The sequence below is a fragment of the Cetorhinus maximus genome, chromosome 5, assembly GCF_964194155.1.
Source record: "Cetorhinus maximus chromosome 5, sCetMax3.hap1.1, whole genome shotgun sequence".
NCBI classification, from domain to species: Eukaryota; Metazoa; Chordata; class Chondrichthyes; order Lamniformes; family Cetorhinidae; genus Cetorhinus; species Cetorhinus maximus.
The window spans coordinates 90,936,466-90,955,993 of record NC_135883.1 but is presented as its reverse complement, the minus strand read 5'-3'; the positions used below and the strand labels follow the sequence as shown (position 1 = coordinate 90,955,993).

Here is a 19,528-nt window from a genome sequence, read left to right as displayed (position 1 = left end):
CTTGGCGGCAATTTCATGCCTCTGCATTGCATGAGTGGGCAGATAAGCTGGAGGCCCGACTCCAAGCATGTCAATATAGCTGCGTCTGAACTGTCTCAGCTGCAGAGGAATGGTCACTTTATACAAAAGTTACCCTAATGCATGGCGACTTCCTCCCACCCGCCCACTGCTCTTCACCCCCCCCAACCACCATGCATATGCTTGTGCACCACCATCAACCCCCGTTCAGCCTTTCCGCTCCAATCCCCCCCCCCAACAACTTGCCTCAACCACAGAGCAGGCGTTGCCCATTGTCCAACCCCACCCCCTATGAAATTAGCTCAACTGCAGGGCAGCTCCTGCACCTGCCAACAGTCCCTCAACCTTGAAATCCAACAGGCGACCCTATGCACTCACTTCCGAGTTCCCCTCGAAGTGCAGCCCGCCAAGTGCACGTCTTATATATGCTGTTTTGAAACATGTCAGCCTGACGTGCGGACGATCAAGTGAGAGGGGGATGAGTCCACAGGACTGGCCTTAAAATGATACGCTTATGTATTTACAATGAGATTCCCGACGTCCGGAAATGCGGCCCGCCATTGACAAGCAGAGCGGACAATTGCAAATCAATGTTTGGCCTTCTCGTTATATTGACTGCTCACGCTTCCGAACACACCCGATGCCAGCGGGCACAGAAAATTCCACCCAAACGGTTAATATGCAGGTAGACCAAGTAATTAAGGTGGCTAATGGAATGCTATCCTTTATTGCGAGAGAAATTGAACATAAATGTAAGGATAAAAACAAAAAACTGCGGATGCTGGAAATCCAAGTAATCTGGAAAACTGAATTTTGGCCTTTAAATTATTTTTATTTATATATATATATATATATATATATATAAATAAATGTAAGGATATTATGTTTCAGTTATTCATGGCATTGGTGAGGCCACATCTCAAATAGTGTGTGTAGTTTTGGTCTCCTTATTTAAAAAAGCATGTAAATGCATTGGAAGCGGTTCAGGGGAGGTTTACTAGGTTGATAGCTGGAATGAGCAGTTTGTCTTATGAGGAAAGGTTAGACCAACCGGGCTTGCTTCCAATGGAATTTAGAAGAGTGAGGGGTGACTTGATTGAAGTATATAAGATCACGAATGGTATTGACAAGGTGGATGTGGAAAGGATGTTTCCTCTTGTGGGCGAATCCAGAACTAGAGGGCACTGTTTTGAAACTGGGGATTTCCCATTTAGGACAGAGATGAAGAGAAGTGTTTTCTCTCAGAGGGTTGTGTGACTTTGGAACTCTCTGCCTGCGAAGGTGGTGGGGGTGGGATCATTGCATATTTTCAGGTAGAGGTAGATAGATTCTTGTTAAGCAAGGGAATCAAAGGTTATTGGAGGTGGATGGAAATGTGGAATTCAAAACACAAACAGATTAGCTATGGTCTTACTGAATAGTGGAGCAGGCTCGAGGGGTCAAACGGCCCACTTCTGCTCTTATTTCGTATGTTCCCTCATCAATGCCTTGTACAGTTGTAGCACACTTCCCTACCTTTATACACCATTCCCCTTGCAATAAAGGCAAAAATTCAGTTTGCCTTCCTGATTACTTGCTGTACCTGCATGCTGACATTTTGCAATTCATGTACAAAGACATCCAAGTGTCTCTTTACTAGAGCATTCTGCAGTTTCTTTCCATTTAAATCATATTCTGCTTTTCTATTCTTCCTGCAAAAGTGGACAACCGTGCATTTCCCACTTTATATTCCATCTACCAATTTTTTGCCAACTCACTTAACCTATCTATATCTCTTTGCATTCTCCTCACAACTTGCTTTCTTACCTATCTTTGCATCATCATCAGCAAATTTGGCTACAATGCAGTCAGTCCCTTCATCCCAAGTTATTAATATACATTGCGATTAATTGAGACCCCGGCGCTGATCCCTGTGGCACCCCACTAATTGCTGTTTGTCATCCTGAAAATGACCCATTTATACCAATTCTCTGCTTCCCGTTAGTTAGCCGAGCCTCTACCCATGCTAGTATTCTATCACAACACAATATGCTCTTATCTTGTGTAGTAGCTTTTGTGTGGCACTTTATTGAATGCCTTTTGGAAATCCAGATACACTACATCTACTGGTTCCCCTTTATCCATTCTGCTTAAAGCACTCTAATAAATTTGTTAAATGCAATCTCCCTTTCACAAAACCATGTTGACTCTGCCTGATTTTCTGCATTATGATTTTCTCAATGTCCTGCTACTACCTCTTCAATAATGGGTTCTAGTATTTTCCCAATGATAGATATTTGGTTAACTGACCTATAGTTTCCTGTTTTCTGTCTTCCTCCTTTCTTGAATAGAGGTATTACATTTGTGGTTTTCCAGTCTGCTGGGTCCTTTCAAGAATCTAGAAAATTTTCGAAGATTACAACCAATGCATCCATTATCGCTGCAGCTACTTCTTTTAAGACCCTAAGATGCAGGCCATCCAGGAGACCTGTCAGGCTTTAATGCTATTAGTATTCCTAGTACTTTTTCTCTCGTGATAGTGATTTTAAATTCCTCCCTCCCTTTTGCTTCTTGATTTTCTACTACTCTTGGGATGCTTTTTGTGTCTTGTGTTGTAAAGATGAATACAAAATACTTGCTCAAAGCCTTTGCCATTTCCTTGTTTACCATTATTAATTCACCCAGTCTCACCCTCTGCAGAACCATACAATATATGAATTAGGAACAGAAATGCGCCATTTCACCTCTTGAGCCATGCTGATGATCTGTTTTTGACTCCCAACTTCCCATTCCTGCCTACCCCGATAAGCCAATGCTCACTTGAACTACTCTTTTCTTTTTCATATGCTTGTTGAAGCTTTTACTGTCTTTAAATATTTCTTGCTAGTATACTCTCATACTCCAATCTCTCCCTCTTTTTAAAAAAAAAATCATCCTTTGCTGGTTTCTAAATCTTTTGGCCTACCACTCATCTTCACAGCATTGTACAACTTTTAAAAAAATTTGATGCCACCCTTAACTTCCTTAGCTAGCCACAGGTGGTTTATCCTTCTGGTACACAGTCTTCATCAATGAAATATGTCTTGCTGAGAGTTATGAAATTTCTCCTTAAATGTCTGCCACTGCTTCTCGTCTTACCTTTCCCAGACCCCTTTAGCCAACTCTGTCTTTATACCCTTGTAATTGCCTTTATTTACATTTCTCATGCTGAAACTGAATGTGAAATTCCTTCATGCTATGATCACTCTTGCTAGAGGATCCTTTATAATGAGATACTTAATTAATTCTGTCTCATTATACATTACCATGTCCAAAATAGCCCTGGTAGGATCCAGAACATATTGTTCTAAAAAAATGTTCCAAATACACTCTATAAACTCATCCTCCAGACTACCTTTGTCAAATCAATGTGAAGATTAAAGCCACCCATGATTACTGCAGTGCCTTTCTTGCAAGCCCCCATTATTTATTGATGTATACTCTGTCCTATTTCTTACCACCACCCAAACTGAATCTACATCTTGATCTTCTGAACCAAGATCATTTCTCACTATTGCACTGAATTCATCCTTTATTAACAGCTATCCCACCTCCTTTTCCTTTCCTCCTGTCCTTCAAAATGTCAAATACCCTTGAATATTCAGGCCCCAGCCTTGGTTGCCTTGAAACCACATCCCTGTAATGGTTATCATATCATACCTCATTTATTTCTATTTGCACTATTAATTTATCCATCTTTTTATGAAGGTTATGATAACGAGCTTTCAATTGTCCGCTGTCTCCAGCTGACAATGGGGGCATGACTGTCAGATTTATACCCAGTGACTATGAAGGGCAACATCCTATGCAGCAAAGGAGGAATCGTAGGCATTAGGAGTGCAAAGAGAGGCAGGAAGGCAACGAAGGCCAAGACATCTCGCAGATCACTGATGCCCACTTTGCCAGAGCTTCTGAAGATACAATTCTGGTGCCTGGTTCAGTCAGGTGTTGCCTCCAATACCCCCTGCAAGGGTCTCAGTCATTGTGAAAGTGTTGAGGACAGCGAGACCCTGGAAACAGGCATCTCATCAAGGTAGGACCAGATGGTGAGAAAGGAGGGGCATAAGAAGACAGAGGGAGATGGCATTGAACAGAGAGGCGCTCTGCTGCACATCAAGCTAGCCTGCTCCTGCCACCCTCCAGGAAAAGGACAATCCGCCTCTCCCTCATGGCCTCCATCATTAGATGCAAGTCGGCAACAAGGGGCTGCCTTGCCCCATGTGCCAGGCCTTTGACTCCCCTGTGACATCTTGTTTCCCTCTGTGCCAAAGCCTTCCACAGGGCCAAACAACAAATCTGTCCTTCAGGAAAACCAGCAGCCAAAGTGATGGCTGCCATGGGGTGTCTAAATGAGTCACACACTTCATCTGATGCACCTCCCTTCCTACCCCCCCCCACCCCTACTGTGGCTTTAAGTGGACAGGAAACCGATCCTCATGGGCTTCTCATGCGAAAATCTGAACTTAAATCAGTTTCACACAGGAGGGGGCTTTCTGACCTGAAAACAAACCCTGCTCCTGTTTCCTGCCTCTGTGGTGAAAATTCAGCCATATAGGTTTTCTGAAATGTTACAGCTTTGTCACCCTATCCATATAAAAGTTTTAATAACCTGTACATCTTTGATGATGGTAGTGTTAAAGATATGCTAATTATACATCAGGTGAAGGCCATTGTTTAATTAAGTGCATAGGGCACTTATAAAGAAAGACTCAACATTTTAATTTAGTTATAAGTTTTCTTTAAAATTTAAACTTTTATTACAGTGCCTCTTTAAGGGGCAGTCAATTTGTTTAATTGGTTTGTTAATTAGTCCATTTTATTTTACTGATATACCCAACAGAGTAAAAAAAAGACTGCTGACACATTGGCAGTGGGAGGTAGGTAAGTACTCTGTAAAAAAATCTATTATCAAGGAAAAGGGATGGCATTTGATTCCATTCTTCACCATCTAGTTTTGGATCCAGTTAACATGGTAGCAGCCTAAAGGTGAAGAATGGAAACTGAGAATTTTTTTTTCAGACAGAAGATTATTCTGAGTTACTTTTATGAAGAATGGTTGAAACCAAGTGTAAATTGTCAGGGCATGATTTCCCATTGATGTTCACTGAATCCAAACCTTCTGATGAATGGAGAAATGAAGTGGATACTGGTTACATTCTTGCCAAAGAGAAAACATGGTATGGCCTTGGCACTGTCACTTCCTAACAAAACAAAGAACAGAAGCAAAGTATTTTGTGAACTAGAGGCCCACCTGTTGGATACACAGGAAGGCTTAACATTTCTATTAAGCTTTATAAATAAAATTTACAAGAAAGATTATCTGTTAGATGCCTACAAGGCACGATCAGGCTTTGATAGATTTCAAAAGACAGGTGGTCACTCCATAAAGGAAAATATCGTGGACTTTACTAGGCGAAATAAAAGGTTGCAGAAAATCAATTTGGAAATTCCTTGTCCAGTGTTTGCATTCAAATTGTTGGATTGTGCCAAGGTATTGCACATAGATAGGCTCCTGGTCCATACTGAAGTTTGTCTCTTTCTGAGAATCTATCTTTTGGATCAGATGTCTGATGCTTTAAAAAAACCAGGAAAGCAGTCATTTCTAGCAGCCTTGATGACACAAATGGGACATTCCATAGTGTTACAGGAGATGGAAGGTTCAATGATTGCAGCCTTTTGAAATCATTCAGATACAGATGCAGTCGTCAGTCCAACAGAAGAATGACAAAAGAAATGAGATGAAGGCATTTTTGAAAGATCTGTAAGACAACAGGATTGGGATAGTTATAATAGGCGAATGAACCCCATGCTGACATGTTTCACAACAGCACGTGACGTGCACTTGGCGGGCTGCACTTCATTCAGGGCTTCAAGGTTTGTTTGCCAACCTTGCTTCGGTCGGCACTCACAGTCATCAGTGCCAGGCTTAACACACAGCATCACACCACTTTTAGGGGAGCTCAAGGGTAGATCTTTACCTACCAGATCAACTGTATGTGTGTGGCTTTTCAATGGCTGCAGGGCAAGGTCTTGCTTGGGGAAGGGGGACAAGTGGCCTCAGGCAAGGGAAGAGGTTTCAGGACGAGAATGGGGGTATCCCAAACAGTGTTGATCTGTGTAAGTGGCCTCAAGATGGTGAGGGCTGGGGAAGCAGTCTCCAGTGGAGGTGAGGTTAGATGGACATGTGAGGGTATGAGTGGTGATGTCCCTTGAGCTGACAGTGAGTGAGATGCCAGTGAATGTGTGATGGGCTTAAGTGTGTGAGCTTAGAGTGATGAGATGGTTGCCATACTCTGGCTGCACGGATGAGATCATTCATCCTCTATCTGCAATGGATGGGCAACCTCTTCTGTGCAACATTAGGACTGACCACTGTTGCCACCGCCTGCCATGCTGGATTGGTGATGCTGCTGCCTGCCCTGCGGCCGAAGCTGGGGTAGAGAACATCACTGCAGGCTTCCACAGAGTCCAAATGGCATTCCAGTGACACATCATTTAAATCTGGGGGCTGCTTGTCTTTTTGCCTTTTGTGGACAGCAGTCGTGCAGTAGCCGTGGGCTGAAAGCACTGAGATATGTGCATGTGGCTGCACTTTAAATATGGCGCCCGGCGTGATGAAGCATCGAGGTAATGGCGTGGCGGGCAAATGAAAGCCCACCCGCCATGAAAACGGTGTGTTTCCCAGGAAGGCATAAATAATGTGGTGGGTTTGGGACGATACAGCGTGATAACCCGCCATCTCGGCTGGCTGGTAAAACGACATTTTACCCACCCGCTATCGCACTTAGTGCAAATCTGGGTCAATTCTGCCCACTCTCTCATTCCCACCTCCAACACTCAGGCACATTCTCGCATCCGTGCCCCGCACACTCTCAGGCACACTCTCTCATTCCCCCACAACACACTCACAGTGACAATCTCTCACTTTCCCACACACACACGCTCTCATTCTCCTCTCCTCCCCTGCCACATCACCCCCCTCCAGTCCCACCACCACCAACACGCACAGAGACACTCTCACTGCCACTCACTCACCAGGCCACCGTCTCCTCCACAGGCCTGATGTGACTTCGCCTTCCCGGCCCCCAGGCCGCTAAAGGTTCGCCCCCACACCCATACCCCCCAGGGCCGGTGCGACTTCGCCCGCCCTCCCAGACCACCAAAAGTTCCCCTCCCACAGGCCCAACATGATTTCGCCCTCCTGGGCCGCCAAAAATCCCCCCTCCCCCAGCCCGATGTGACTCCATCCTCCCGGGCCGCCAAAATTTTGCTTTCCACGGGCCCGATGCAACTTCACGCTCCCGGGCTGCCAAAACTTCACCCTCTACGGGCCCGAAGTACCTGACTTCCCAGGCTCCATATCCAACGTACCTTCGCTTCCCTCAGCACACTCACCAACACCGGTGTTTGCTGCTCCTCCAATCAGAAACTGTTTCTCTCCTGCATTTGCTGCTGATAGGCTCACTCTGATTGGAGGAGCAGATCCATGCAGAATCTTCCATTCTGTTTGACTGGAATTTTGAAAACTGGTTCCGGCGGCCGCATAGAAAGACTTCGCAGGCCACATCCAGTCCACGGGCCATACGTTGGACGAGCCCATCTTAGTCGACCAACCAAATTGCTCAAGTTCTGCAGAATCCCCCCATAGAAAATCATCAACAGGCATCATAAAGATGCCTGAAAGTTTCCCTTTATGGTACCAGTAGAACATTGCTGGATCTGCTTTTAATTGAGTACAGCCGACAGACATAACCGAGAAATATCATACCCTTGATACATCATTCAATCCAAAAATGCATTTGTTTAATTTGCACAGCTAGTTTCCTTCATTTGAAGGAGCACAAGTTGACAAATAAAATGCAGCATTTTCTCACATTGCTGAGCCCTAAAAACAATCTTAGGCAGAAAAGCAGTTCGGCAATGTTAGCTGATTCTCTCACCATGATGAGGGAAAATAAGAGTTTTGAGAAGAAAAAAAAATTCAGTTAATCTCCATATGCTCCTAAAAGACTTTGGACATTAGCTTGCTTAGAACCTAAGATACCTGCAGTGGAAATGGACTCCAATCAGTCCTTGTCAGTAGATTGCAGTTCAGAAGCATATGAGTGAAAGTGACACCCAAACTCGAGGTGAATGATACAAATTATTCTCATGCAGTTCAAGCTGCAAAGCCTTTTCTCTACAAGCCCAGGAACTGCCCAAAAAGATTTAGAATTCATACAACAAAAATAACTAATAAATATTATTTTAAAATTTTCCTCATAGGGAGACAAAAAAACATTAAATCTAATTTTTAAAAATTGAGCACAATGCAGAATGGAATTTCACATGAAACAAAACAAGGGATGGTCAAATGATTTCTGAAAATGATATTTTCTTCAAGTGGGAGCACCCAAAAGGATTTTATTACTAGCCAATGGTCAACATCTCCTCAATAGTAATTTGCATGAACGAGTAACCTTGTTTTAACATATCTGAAGACAATAAATAGCCGAATTCCAGAGTTGGAACAGGACTTGGCAATACTGTACAAGTACCAGATTTACAAACATCATTTGGGTGTGCTATGTTGTATCACTACATAACATTCGACATTGAAAGAAACTATAAGCTAAAATCCTACATTATAAAATACTGTTTCTATTTTACTCCCTTACAAATTACATAAAGGAACTGACTCAACAAAAGTAATATTTCCCAAAGTTTCCAGGTGTTAATGTCTGATTCATGATGTCTGATTCAGTCCATTCATGATTTGGAACAATGCACCAATTTCCTGTATAAAAATACATGGTGAAGCTAACAGCACTCTGTCGTTTATTTGCAAATCAGGCAGCAACTTCCAGTGACTGCACATGTGCAGTTAAACACAGAGATCATGAAGTTTCTCTCTGAAGTGCCCTGTTCCAAGGGCGGCATGAAAATTACATGTCACCATCTGACTCAACATACCGAATGACATAAATTTCCTGTATTTAGTTCATAGATATGTGCTAAACTTGTCAAAAAAAAGAATTGGTGAATCCAGTGCATTACCCTTTAATGGAGTGATAAGCTTTAATTATATCCAAACAACCCCTCTGTCACTGAAAATTAACTTTTAGACACGTGGGGTGAAATCTTCCAGTCGTGCCAACAGCGGGGAGCTTGGTGGGAGGGGAACATAATTTGATATGAGGTTAAAAATCCGTTTCCCGAGGAAGGGATGAACTTTAGGAATTCTGTTCTCTGGACTTTAAAGTCAGGTTAAAGGTGGGTTGAGCTTCCCGACGAACAACTTTGGGAAGTCCTTTTGCATGCATTAGCATGTGATGCATGCTCATTAAAAGGCCACCTCACCAGAATTAAGTTGTCCCTTCAAATGAAGTTCCCCGCCAGTCAGGAATTAAAATGTTCACTTTTACAGCTGTCTGTTAGCGGCGTTCACCTGGCGAGCTTCTTCCACGACTTTGAGATGAGCAGACGCTGCTTTGGCCTTCTTAGGGGCCATTCACAACTTGACACAAATTGGATGCTGGTAGTACAAGCTGCACAAAGGCTGAACATGGGAGGCAGGTGAAGGACAGTAGAGGGTTAGGGTGGAGCGAAGGCTAGACACGAGAGGCAGGCTAAGGGCAGAAGGAGGGTAGGGCAGAAGGTTAGAGCAGAGGCCAGGCATGGGAGGCAGGGAGGGAGGCTGTCTGGGGAAGGGAGGAGGGCTGTCCAGGGAAGAAAGAGATTGCCTGGGACAAGGAGAGGGACAGAAGGGGAATATGAGAGTGCAGCAACGTGGGATGGAGGAAAGGGTCTTTCTTGTTGGATCTGGGGTCCTGTGGCTGGGTGGGTTGGGGGTTTCCGGGCAAGGCTGGTGGGAGAGAGATGGTCCTAGAGGCAGGATCGTTGCTGTTGATGGTGGGATCCTGGGGCTGAACTGAGGGTATTGGGCAGTGGAGGGAAGAGTCACAGTCAAAGGAGGCAATGAATTCAGTAGGGTGGCAGGTCCAGGATAATAGTCAGGTAGCTGTTTGGTGGTTGGTGACAGGGGGAGGGTAGAAGGTTGAGGAGTGAGTTTCAAAGGTAACATGCACCAATGTTTTCGATTCTCAGCAATGGAAGCCAGTCAATGTAAAACTGCAATATCTCAGAGTGGGAGGAGGGTCTTTTCAGGTGGGTGGAGTTCAAGGTCTCCACAATTGACTCACTAAAGAGACACCCTAATAATCATGTGGGAACTGGATGACAACCATGTTCAGTTGTGTTCTCCTCTCCATGGTGGGGCCCACACAGCAGCAGGTTTGTTCCCGATTCGTGGGTCTCATGAGATCCCAGCAAGGTCCAGAGCTGCTGTTCATTCTGTGCCATTTGCCATCTTCTGCTGTCAGATGCCAGGATGAAGGGAGGGCTGGAGGGAGGGTGAGAAGTGGATGCCTCCATGGGGCACAGCTGGTAGACAACAAAAAATTCCCAACTTCAAACCTCAATCCTCCTGGGTGAATGGTCACGGATGACAATGGTTCACGTGGTTCATCTTTCTATGCTGCCAAGGCAATGGTCTCTCTATAGGTTCTGTATAGATTTTCAAGGGGAGTGGAAGAAAGCTGAATAGGATCAGAGAGAGGGTTCTCACACATGGTTCTCATCAAACCGGTCAATAGACAGTCATGTATGAACGGGAGGTGTACCCATCTCTGGTTCTCCGGGATGTCCTTTACCTGGAAGGGTTGGGGTGAGGTTGCCATGTCTAGATGGAGGCCAGGCACAGGGCTTACACTGGCTTGTTGGCTTTAGATGAAGACAAACTTATAAAGGATATGCTCACTACATTTCATTCACAGAGCTACTGAAGCCAATATGATGCAAGCTCCACACAACACTGCCTTTCTACTGACTCTTATCTAGATGAGGAGGGCCCGTTACAGGTTGGCACAGGGTCAGGAGGGGCAATGGTCTGAGCAGCAAGAGGCAGCAAGGCCTCAAAAAGATCCGGATGCTGGCAACCAGGGTCCACTGCAATGGCGAGCATTAGCCCAACCATGTGTATATTGCAAAACAAAAACAGAATTACCAGGAAAAACTCAGCAGGTCAGGCAGCATCGGCGGAGAAGAAAAGAGTTGACGTTTCGAGTCCTCATGACCCTTCAGCAGAACAGATACGAATTGCAGACAGCTATATACAGATGAGCGAAAGGCAATGCCGGAGGTGACTTAGATTGCCTTGGAATGTGGTTACACACATCTGCCAGTTTCTCCATGATGACCTGCGGCCACATGGATTTGGAGGGAATCCCATGCCGGTGGCATTAAAGGTAACTGCCGCCTTAAACTTCTTTGCCAGTGCCTCCTTCTAGGGCTCCACTGGGGACCTGTGAGGCATCTCCCAGTCAGCAAAACACAAGCGTAAACAGGAGGTGGCAAATGCCCTGCTCAGAAGGGTGCACCTACAATTCTGCCTGGGCGCCAAAAACCAGGCTGCAAGAATATTGGGGTTTGCAGCAATCTCAGGTTTCCCGCAAGTGTGCAGTCAATGGCACCCTGCTCATGTGGCCTTGAGAGCTCCCTGGCTACAGCCAGTGACATTCATCAATAGAAAAGGGTTTCACTCTTTGAATGTGCAACTCATATGTGATCACAGAAGGCAAATCCTGCATGTTTGCGCTTGGTTCCCAGGGAACACTCATGGCGCCTACATTGTGACCCACTCCCAAATGCCACAGGTTTTTGAAGGACCTCGGCAAACGCAGGGCTGGCTCCTTGGGGACAGAAGACCTGGCTGAAGATGCCAGTTCACTGTCCATGGAGTACTGCTGAGGAGAGCTACAATGCCGCACATGCCTCCACCAGGTCCATGACTGAGCAGACAACAGGCCTCCTAAAGATGAGGTTCAGATGTTTGGACTGCTCGAGTGAGGCTCTCCAACACCCACTACAGTATGTGCACCAGATCATCGTTGTCTGCTGTGCCCTGTACAACCTAGTGCTACAAAGGGGGATGCCTTGGCTGACGGGGACACGAAGGGCCAAGACGTCTCCTCCGACAACAAGGATGGTGAAAGGAATGTAGCTGATGAGGGCCAGGACATAGCAGGTGCATGGTGTGGCAGACAGCCATGTCAATCTGATAGCTAATAGATTCCAGGCAGAGTAAGCTGCCGACACATTTCCTTAACTTTTTGGTTTTCAATCCTCAGCTGGCTAAAAGGCCCCAGCTCCTTTTCGGTTATAGACATTATACCTTTCTCTAATGAACCTTGATTTATGATAGCTGAATTAAATTGCACTACTTAACATCTGCCCTGCTAGTGGTTTGATCCTTTGCATGCGCCAAACTATGTTAATATGCAGAGCCCTTGTGCTAAATGCACACATTAGAATCCACACAGTGCTCCATTCTCCCATGACCTGAGGCACCTGTAAGTAGAATTGTGATTTTACCCATGCCCTCACAAAGTATGTGTGCATGGCATCTTGGAAACAATATCAAATCTAACCTTGGCAAGAATGCACTCATGTCACCTGCACACCTGCTTCCAAAGGGGGGAAACATGGCAGGGAGCTCTTTCAGGCAGAAGCAGATAGATGGGTCCACAGGGAGGAGCAGCATGAGAACACCTTTTGGTCCCTCGAGATCGGTCCTCCATGCAGATTGATCAAGGACTCAAGGAGGATCTTGTTCCTGCCCACCGTCCCCAACGCCCCCAATGCCCCCCTCCCCCACAAACCCCCCAATATTACCACTCACTCCTGGTAAACCCATATCCCTTGACATTTTTATCATGCTGAGAAGTTTTGCAGTAACTTTAGGTCCACTCACAGACTGCTTCACCTGCAAACTGCATCACTGAGTTGCAACCACTCTGGTCCCTCCAATCACAGAGATTCCTACAAGGCTCAGTCCTATGATAAAAGCAAAATACTGCAGATGCTGGAAATCTGAAATAAAAACAGAAAATGCTGGAAAAACTCAGCAGGCCTGACAGCATCTGTGGAGAGTGAAACAGAGTTAACGTTTCGAGTCTGTATGATCCTTCTTCAGAACAGTCCTAGATAGCCTTAGCATAATTGGTGAGACTGTGATCCAGCATTGTGGACACCCCAGCCAAGGTGGACATCTTTTCGGCATGGGCCCTGCTGAGTCTTGCTGGACCTCAGTCCTCAACATGGTCCACCATATAGGCCCATTCTACGCTCTGTCACCTCATGCACTAAGACCCTCGCCCTTCCATGATGCCTGATGCACTTTGATTGCAAACCCTTTATCCAAGGTCTACTGCCACCCTTGATAAGGAGACAAGCAGGCCAAACAAATCTCCATGTGAGGTCTGACAAAGGCTTCATCAACAGCACACACCTCTTAAATCCTACACTCAAATCTCTTTTGCAGTCAAGACTAACTTGCCCATTGCTTCCTTACTTGCAGACTTCACCTGCATGTTAAATCAAATGACAAATCACCAAGGAAGGCCATTAACGATTGGACACGCCCACCACACCTTTCTCTGGGCATGCAGGGCAGCCTCTAGTTTTCTACTGTTCAGATGTCAGTGTGGAGCGCTTCATTCTCTCAGCCCTGAAATGACATCTAGTGCTCCTTGCCATTCACATTGCAGATTTAACTTGCCTCGAGTCCACCCACATTCACAGCAAAGCACAGCTGTACAAGATGCAGTTGCCGCACTGAACACATTTTCACAGGTCAGAACATGATGCACTGCAAGTTATGGCTTGCAAGATGCATGTCCACGCAGCACACTCACAAATGATGGCCAGTGCTTAATCATGCACATGTGGGATTATTGAGCAATGTGTTGATAATGTGAGAGAAGTGAATCTCTAGGAGTTAATTGTTGGGCTCTGGTGGGGGCCCAAAATCCACATCCTTAAATGCCTGTGGCCATTGGAGCAACTAGCAGCAAGATGGAATCCAGGAAACTTCCAAACAATGCGAGTGAACATATATTTAGAAGTGCCAAAACTATATACAATGGTTGTACACCTGTGCCACCCATGTGCCTTCAATACTTCTTAATCTTTTGTTGCCTACTGCTACATCCAGGTGCAGCCCCGACATCTGCAACTAAGGTAAAGGCAGCCCTGTTGATTGTGATGACTTTGGCAGGCGTCCTCTGGTGGCCGGAGGCCTAGACGGCCCCAGCATGCTTAGGGTCTCCTGCTCAAGTGTAGGTGCACCCTCCTCAGCCTGACCTGCTGGAGGCAATGGGAGTCACTGGCAGAGGGGAGGTGAAGTGGCAGGGCACCCTTGGATTGTCGCTGGGTGAAGTGCCCAGGGTGCCTGATTGGTGCTCCTCCACCTTGTGAGTGCTCAATGGCACCTCTCGCCTAGCCACTGCTGCACTGCACCCATGGCTAGGGAGTGCAGGTCCGAGCACATATCCAGCAGTCATTGTGTGTTCTGCTTGACCTGGGTCTCCTTTCCATGGAGGCTGTCAAGTGATTGCATAGAGAGCCAGACAGAACATGGGCAGATTCCTCCAGCCTTCGGCCCAGTCTGCACTTGGCCTCTGGCAACTCTGCCCGATGTTCCCCTGCCTGTCTCTGCATCTCCAATATGTCTCTTAGGGCTGAGTCCAGAGGCTTATCCTCTGCAAGGGATTGAGTAGGGGCCTGTTCTCCAGCAGTCCTCAGAGTGTCAGAGACTTCAGCTGTCACTTCCTCCACCATCTGTGGACCTGCGTCAGTGATGTCTCACCAGATTGTGACCCCGTGCCTACTCTTAGAACATGGACCCACCGAGCTGACTATATCTGCAGTGGTGGAGGGTGCAGGTGAATGCCGTGATGGTTCATCCTCCTCAGTGGTGGGGTTGAACATGGAGCTGTGGATGGTCTCCCTTGTTGGCCTCCCCCTTTCCTTTCTGGTACTTGGAATAGAGAAAAGAAAGATTTAATGATTGCACTAATTAAGGAGCCTGCTTAGTCAATGTGTTACTCTGTGGGCACAGCTGTCAACTGCAGACTGGAGGCATCCTAACTGGCTTCCCAGGGAAGTCCTATCCTGCCTACAGCGCAGGCACCGGTCCTGCTCCTACCCGGGTATCTCAGTGGCTTGCTCCTCAAAAGGGGTGAGGACTCAAATGTCTGGAATTTCACCTCTGGGACCACAACCGCTTGTTGTGGGCATTCTTCTCCTGCAGAAAGAGGATTGATTGTCATCCCAATGGTTGCATCAGCAGTTCAGGAGCATGCATGCCCATAGCAGCTGCTGAGCCCTCCCAGTAAGTAATTAAGATGCAGGATGTCATGCAACTGACATAAGATTAAAAGCATGAAGTGGCTGGCACACATTCAGTGCATATATCCCATCTGCTTGTGAGTGCTGCAGCCCAAACTCCTGTCTCACAGTCCCTGTGAACTCGCACACTTATACCACCTATGCCCTTATGAGTGCCAGTTTGCAGTGAGAGTAGATAATGCACTTACCCTGGTGGAGTGCAGTGGATCAGTCATCCTCTTCCAACAATACTAGGCATTTCTGTGCTGGGCCCCACAGGTGCTAACCTCTGCTACGACCTCCGTCCAGGCTGCTGTGGTCAGACAGGTGGGCCTCCTGCTGCCACCCCAGGAAAAAGCACCTCTCGCTTTTCCTGGGCAACCCGAAGGAGAGTTTCCAGGAAGGCTTTGCTGAACTATGAGGCTGCACTTTGTTTTCTTCTCTGGGACATAAAGGACAGGCAGACTGGCCTGCAGCAAGTGAGTGACTGTCTGGTACCCTTTAAGTATGGTGCCTGGACTTTCGGCTCCATGAGGCAATGGCGTGAATTGCAAATTCCTGCCCTTCCCGGCCACAAGATTTGCCATATTCCACATGGATGCATAGGTACTGAGCTGAACAGCGCAAGATTGCGCGTGGTCAGCCATCCTGCACCACCCCCCCATCCCCCCAGCAGAAATCACTCCGACTTCCACTCACACCACTGAACTTAAGACTTCAGAATAGAAGATTCCGGCCACCGAGTCTAATTCCCTCAGTTTTAATGGTTGGAGATTTTTTAAAAATACATTGCTTTACTTGTTTTCTGTCTCTTTGCCCATTCTCCCTTCTGATCTTTCCCTCTCTATTTCACTTTCTGTACCTGAGTTACACTGAATTCAGTATTCTAGCTGACACTTCCTATGTGCTTGTCACAAGCAATCAGCTTTTTTTTCCCCAAAAAAAAAGAATATTTTCCAAATTATTTTTACTGTGGGGCATTTAGTTGCAGTCATAGCACTGAACAGGGCAAATTTCCAGACATGCTCTGAGATCTGAGACAAATTTTGTATTGTAAAAGACTAACTTATTTAAATTACATAATCATATTTAAGGTCAGTATTGTGAAAATCTTATTCTTGCCTCTTGATTGGCTGTATTTAACTTGGCAGTCAGCTCTTCTCGAAGGTTTTCCATTTGCTGTTTGAATTGATTTTTCTCTTCTTCCATTCGCAAACGATCCTTCTCAAGATTTTGGTCCATTTCCTAAAAGGGAAAGGGTGTAGTTACAGAGATTAAGGTTCTTAAACAAGTAAATACAAATGTTGCTGTTATTTCATGCAAATACATGTCTTTCTAATGTTGGATTTCAAAATCATTTTCAGTATACATTTCAATGAATTCAGGTGACATAACCAAGCTTTTATTTAGCCTAGAATATGAAGAAATATATGTTTTCACTTGCGTACTGTGCAAAACAATATACACTAACATTATAACACCAGGAAAATTTCCTTACTATTAGACTACAGAATTAAAATACATCCGTAAAACAGAATTAAAGTTAAATATTTTAATCTGGTCAAACTATTAACCTATTTCCCCAATTCTCTTTTTATCAAATCGCACTGCATTTTTTCTTTTTCAAATCCATTTCATGTTACCTTGTATATCTTCGTAATAGAGAACCATGGATGACCAGGAAGATTCAGGATTAGATGAGAAAGAAAAGAGAGGCTTTTAGCAGGTACAATGGGAGCAAATCAGCAGAGGCATTAGTGGAGTACAGGGTGGAGCTTAAGAAAGCAATTAGGAGAGCAAAGAGGAGATATGAGAAAGCCCTGGCTGGTAAAAGCAGGGAAAATCCCAAAATATTCTATAAGTATATCAATGAGAAGAGGATAACCAGGGAAAGAGTAGGGCCCATTAGGGACCAAGAGGGCAATCTATGGGTGGAGCCAGAGGACATCGGTAGAGTGTTGAACGAATACTTCTCATTCATCTTCACCCAAGAGAATGAGGATGAAGGTATCGAACTCGGGGAGAGAGACTGCGAGCTTCTTGAGCAAATTGATATAGGGAGAGACAAGGTATTGGAGGTGTTGGCAGGCTTAAAAGTGGACAAATCTCTGGATGATTTGTGTCCCAGGCTGCTGAGGGAGGCAAGGGAGGAGATCGCAGGGGCTCTGACCCAAATTTTTAATTCCTCTATGGCCACGGGAGAGGTGCCAGAGGATTGGAGAACAGCTAATGTGGTTCCACTATTTAAAAAGGGTTGTAGAGATAAGCCAGGGAACTACAGACCAGTGAGTCTCATCAGTGGTAGGAAAACTATTGGAGAAAATTCTGAAGGAGAGAATCTATCTCCACTTGGAGAGGCAAGGTTTGATCAAGGATAGTCAGCATGGCTTTGTCAGAGGGAGGTCATGCCTAACAAATTTGATTGATTTTTTGAGGAGGTGACCAGGTGGGTAGATGAGGGTAGTGCAATTGATGTCATTTATACGGATTTCAGTAAAGCCTTTGACAAGGTCCCACATGGGAGACTTATAAAGAAGGCAAATGCACATGGGATACAGGGTAATTTGATAACGTGGATTCATAATTGGCTTAGTTGTAGGAGACAGAGGGTGATGACAGAAGGATGCTTTAGTGACTGGAAGCCAGTGTCCAGTGTCGTACGCAGGGATCTGTGCAGGGTCCCCTATTATTTGTCATTTATATAAACGACATAGATGACTATGTGGGGGGGTAGGATTAGTAAGTTTGCGGATGACACAAAGATTGGCCGGGCAGTTAACAGTGAAGTTGAGTGTCTTGGGCTACAGGAAGATATAGATGGGATGGTCAAATGGGCAGATAAGTGGCAGATGGAATTTAACCCTGAAAAGTGTGAAGTGATATACGTTGGAAGGAGTAATTTGACAAGGAAGTATTCAATGAACGGCATGACACCCAGAAGTTCTGAGGAACAAAGGGACCTTGGCGTGTGTGTCCATAGATCTCTGAAGGCGGAAGGGCATGTTAGTGGGGTGGTGAAAAAGGCATATGGAACACTTGCCTTTATCAATCGAGGCATAGATTACAAAAGTAGGGAGGTCATGTTGAAGTTGTATGGAACCTTGGTGAGGCCACAGCTGGAGTACTGTGTGCAGTTCTGGTTGCCACATTATAGAAAGGATGTGACTGCACTGGAGGGGGTGCAGGGGAGATTCACCAGGATGTTGCCTGGGGTGAAACATTTAAGTTATGGAGAGAGGTTGGATAGACTTGGGTTGTTTTCGTTGGAGCAGAGAAGACTGAGGGGCGACCTGATCGAGGTGTACAAGATTATGAGGGGTATGGACAGGGTAGATAGGGAGCAGCTGTTCCCCTTAGTTGAAGGGTCAGTCACGAGGGGGCATAAGTTCAAGGTGAGGGGCAGGAGGTTTAGGGGGGATGTGAGGAGAAGCTTTTTTACCCAGAGGGTAGTGACGGTCTGGAATGCACTGCCTAGGAGGGTGGTGGAGGTGGGTTGCCTCACATCCTTTAAAAAGTACCTGGATGAGCACTTGGCACGTCATAACATTCAAGGCTATGGGCCAAGTGCTGGTAAATGGGATTAGGTAGGTAGGTCAGGTGTTTCTCATGTGTCGGTGCAGACTCGATGGGCCGAAGGGCCTCTTCTGCACTGTGATTCTGTGATCTTAAACAAAAGGAAACTAAGCTTTATACCATGTGTTTATCTTCGTTGTCAATTTCATGATCTTACATGCTCTGTCTTAGACAATATAGAGAGCTTATGTTAGTGTTATAGACAGGGTCAGGAAAGAATTGAAACTCTGGTATCCTCTCCCTTACTGACTGTAATCAGTGTGTTTCTGGACAAGGGGTGTGTGTGTTTCTTAGCCCCCTTGAGTGTGTAGTCAATTTTACTAGTAACAGCAAGCTTTCATGTGTTGAAATAATGAAGATTAGTTAATCATGCATTCACCCCGAAAGTCTAAATGCTACGTCACTCATTCAGCACTCACACAAAATCCCTTACTCAGCGCGCACACAACACACACGCAAAAAGACACGCTTGAGAGAAATTATAGTTAGAGCGAATAGTGCACTTTTACAAGTTGTGAACAGAAGAGTAGTTAACAGTTCACTTCTTTGGCTCATCTTGCAAGGTTGCAGTCGTTGCAGGCCCAGTAAAGAAATGTCTTTTCCACTCTTGAATTGTAGTTTAGATCGGTGCAAATTACTTGAGTTGGATATCAGGATTATTGCAGGGTTCCCTCAGAGATGAATGTTCAGCAGGTCACAAAGTTAGGAACTT

General features: G+C 45.5%; 1 protein-coding gene across 6 annotated transcripts in view; it reads right to left on the bottom strand.

Moving 5' to 3' along the window:
* fam184ab (family with sequence similarity 184 member Ab) overlaps positions 1-19,528 on the bottom strand; it is a 237,960-nt gene that overhangs the window by 140,635 nt on the left and 77,797 nt on the right. For all 6 annotated transcript variants that reach the window (XM_078542180.1, XM_078542182.1, XM_078542181.1 and 3 more), the window contains exon 6: positions 16,366-16,488. In XM_078542180.1, the coding sequence (XP_078398306.1) occupies positions 16,366-16,488 (123 nt within the window). The remainder of the gene's footprint in view (positions 1-16,365; positions 16,489-19,528) is intronic.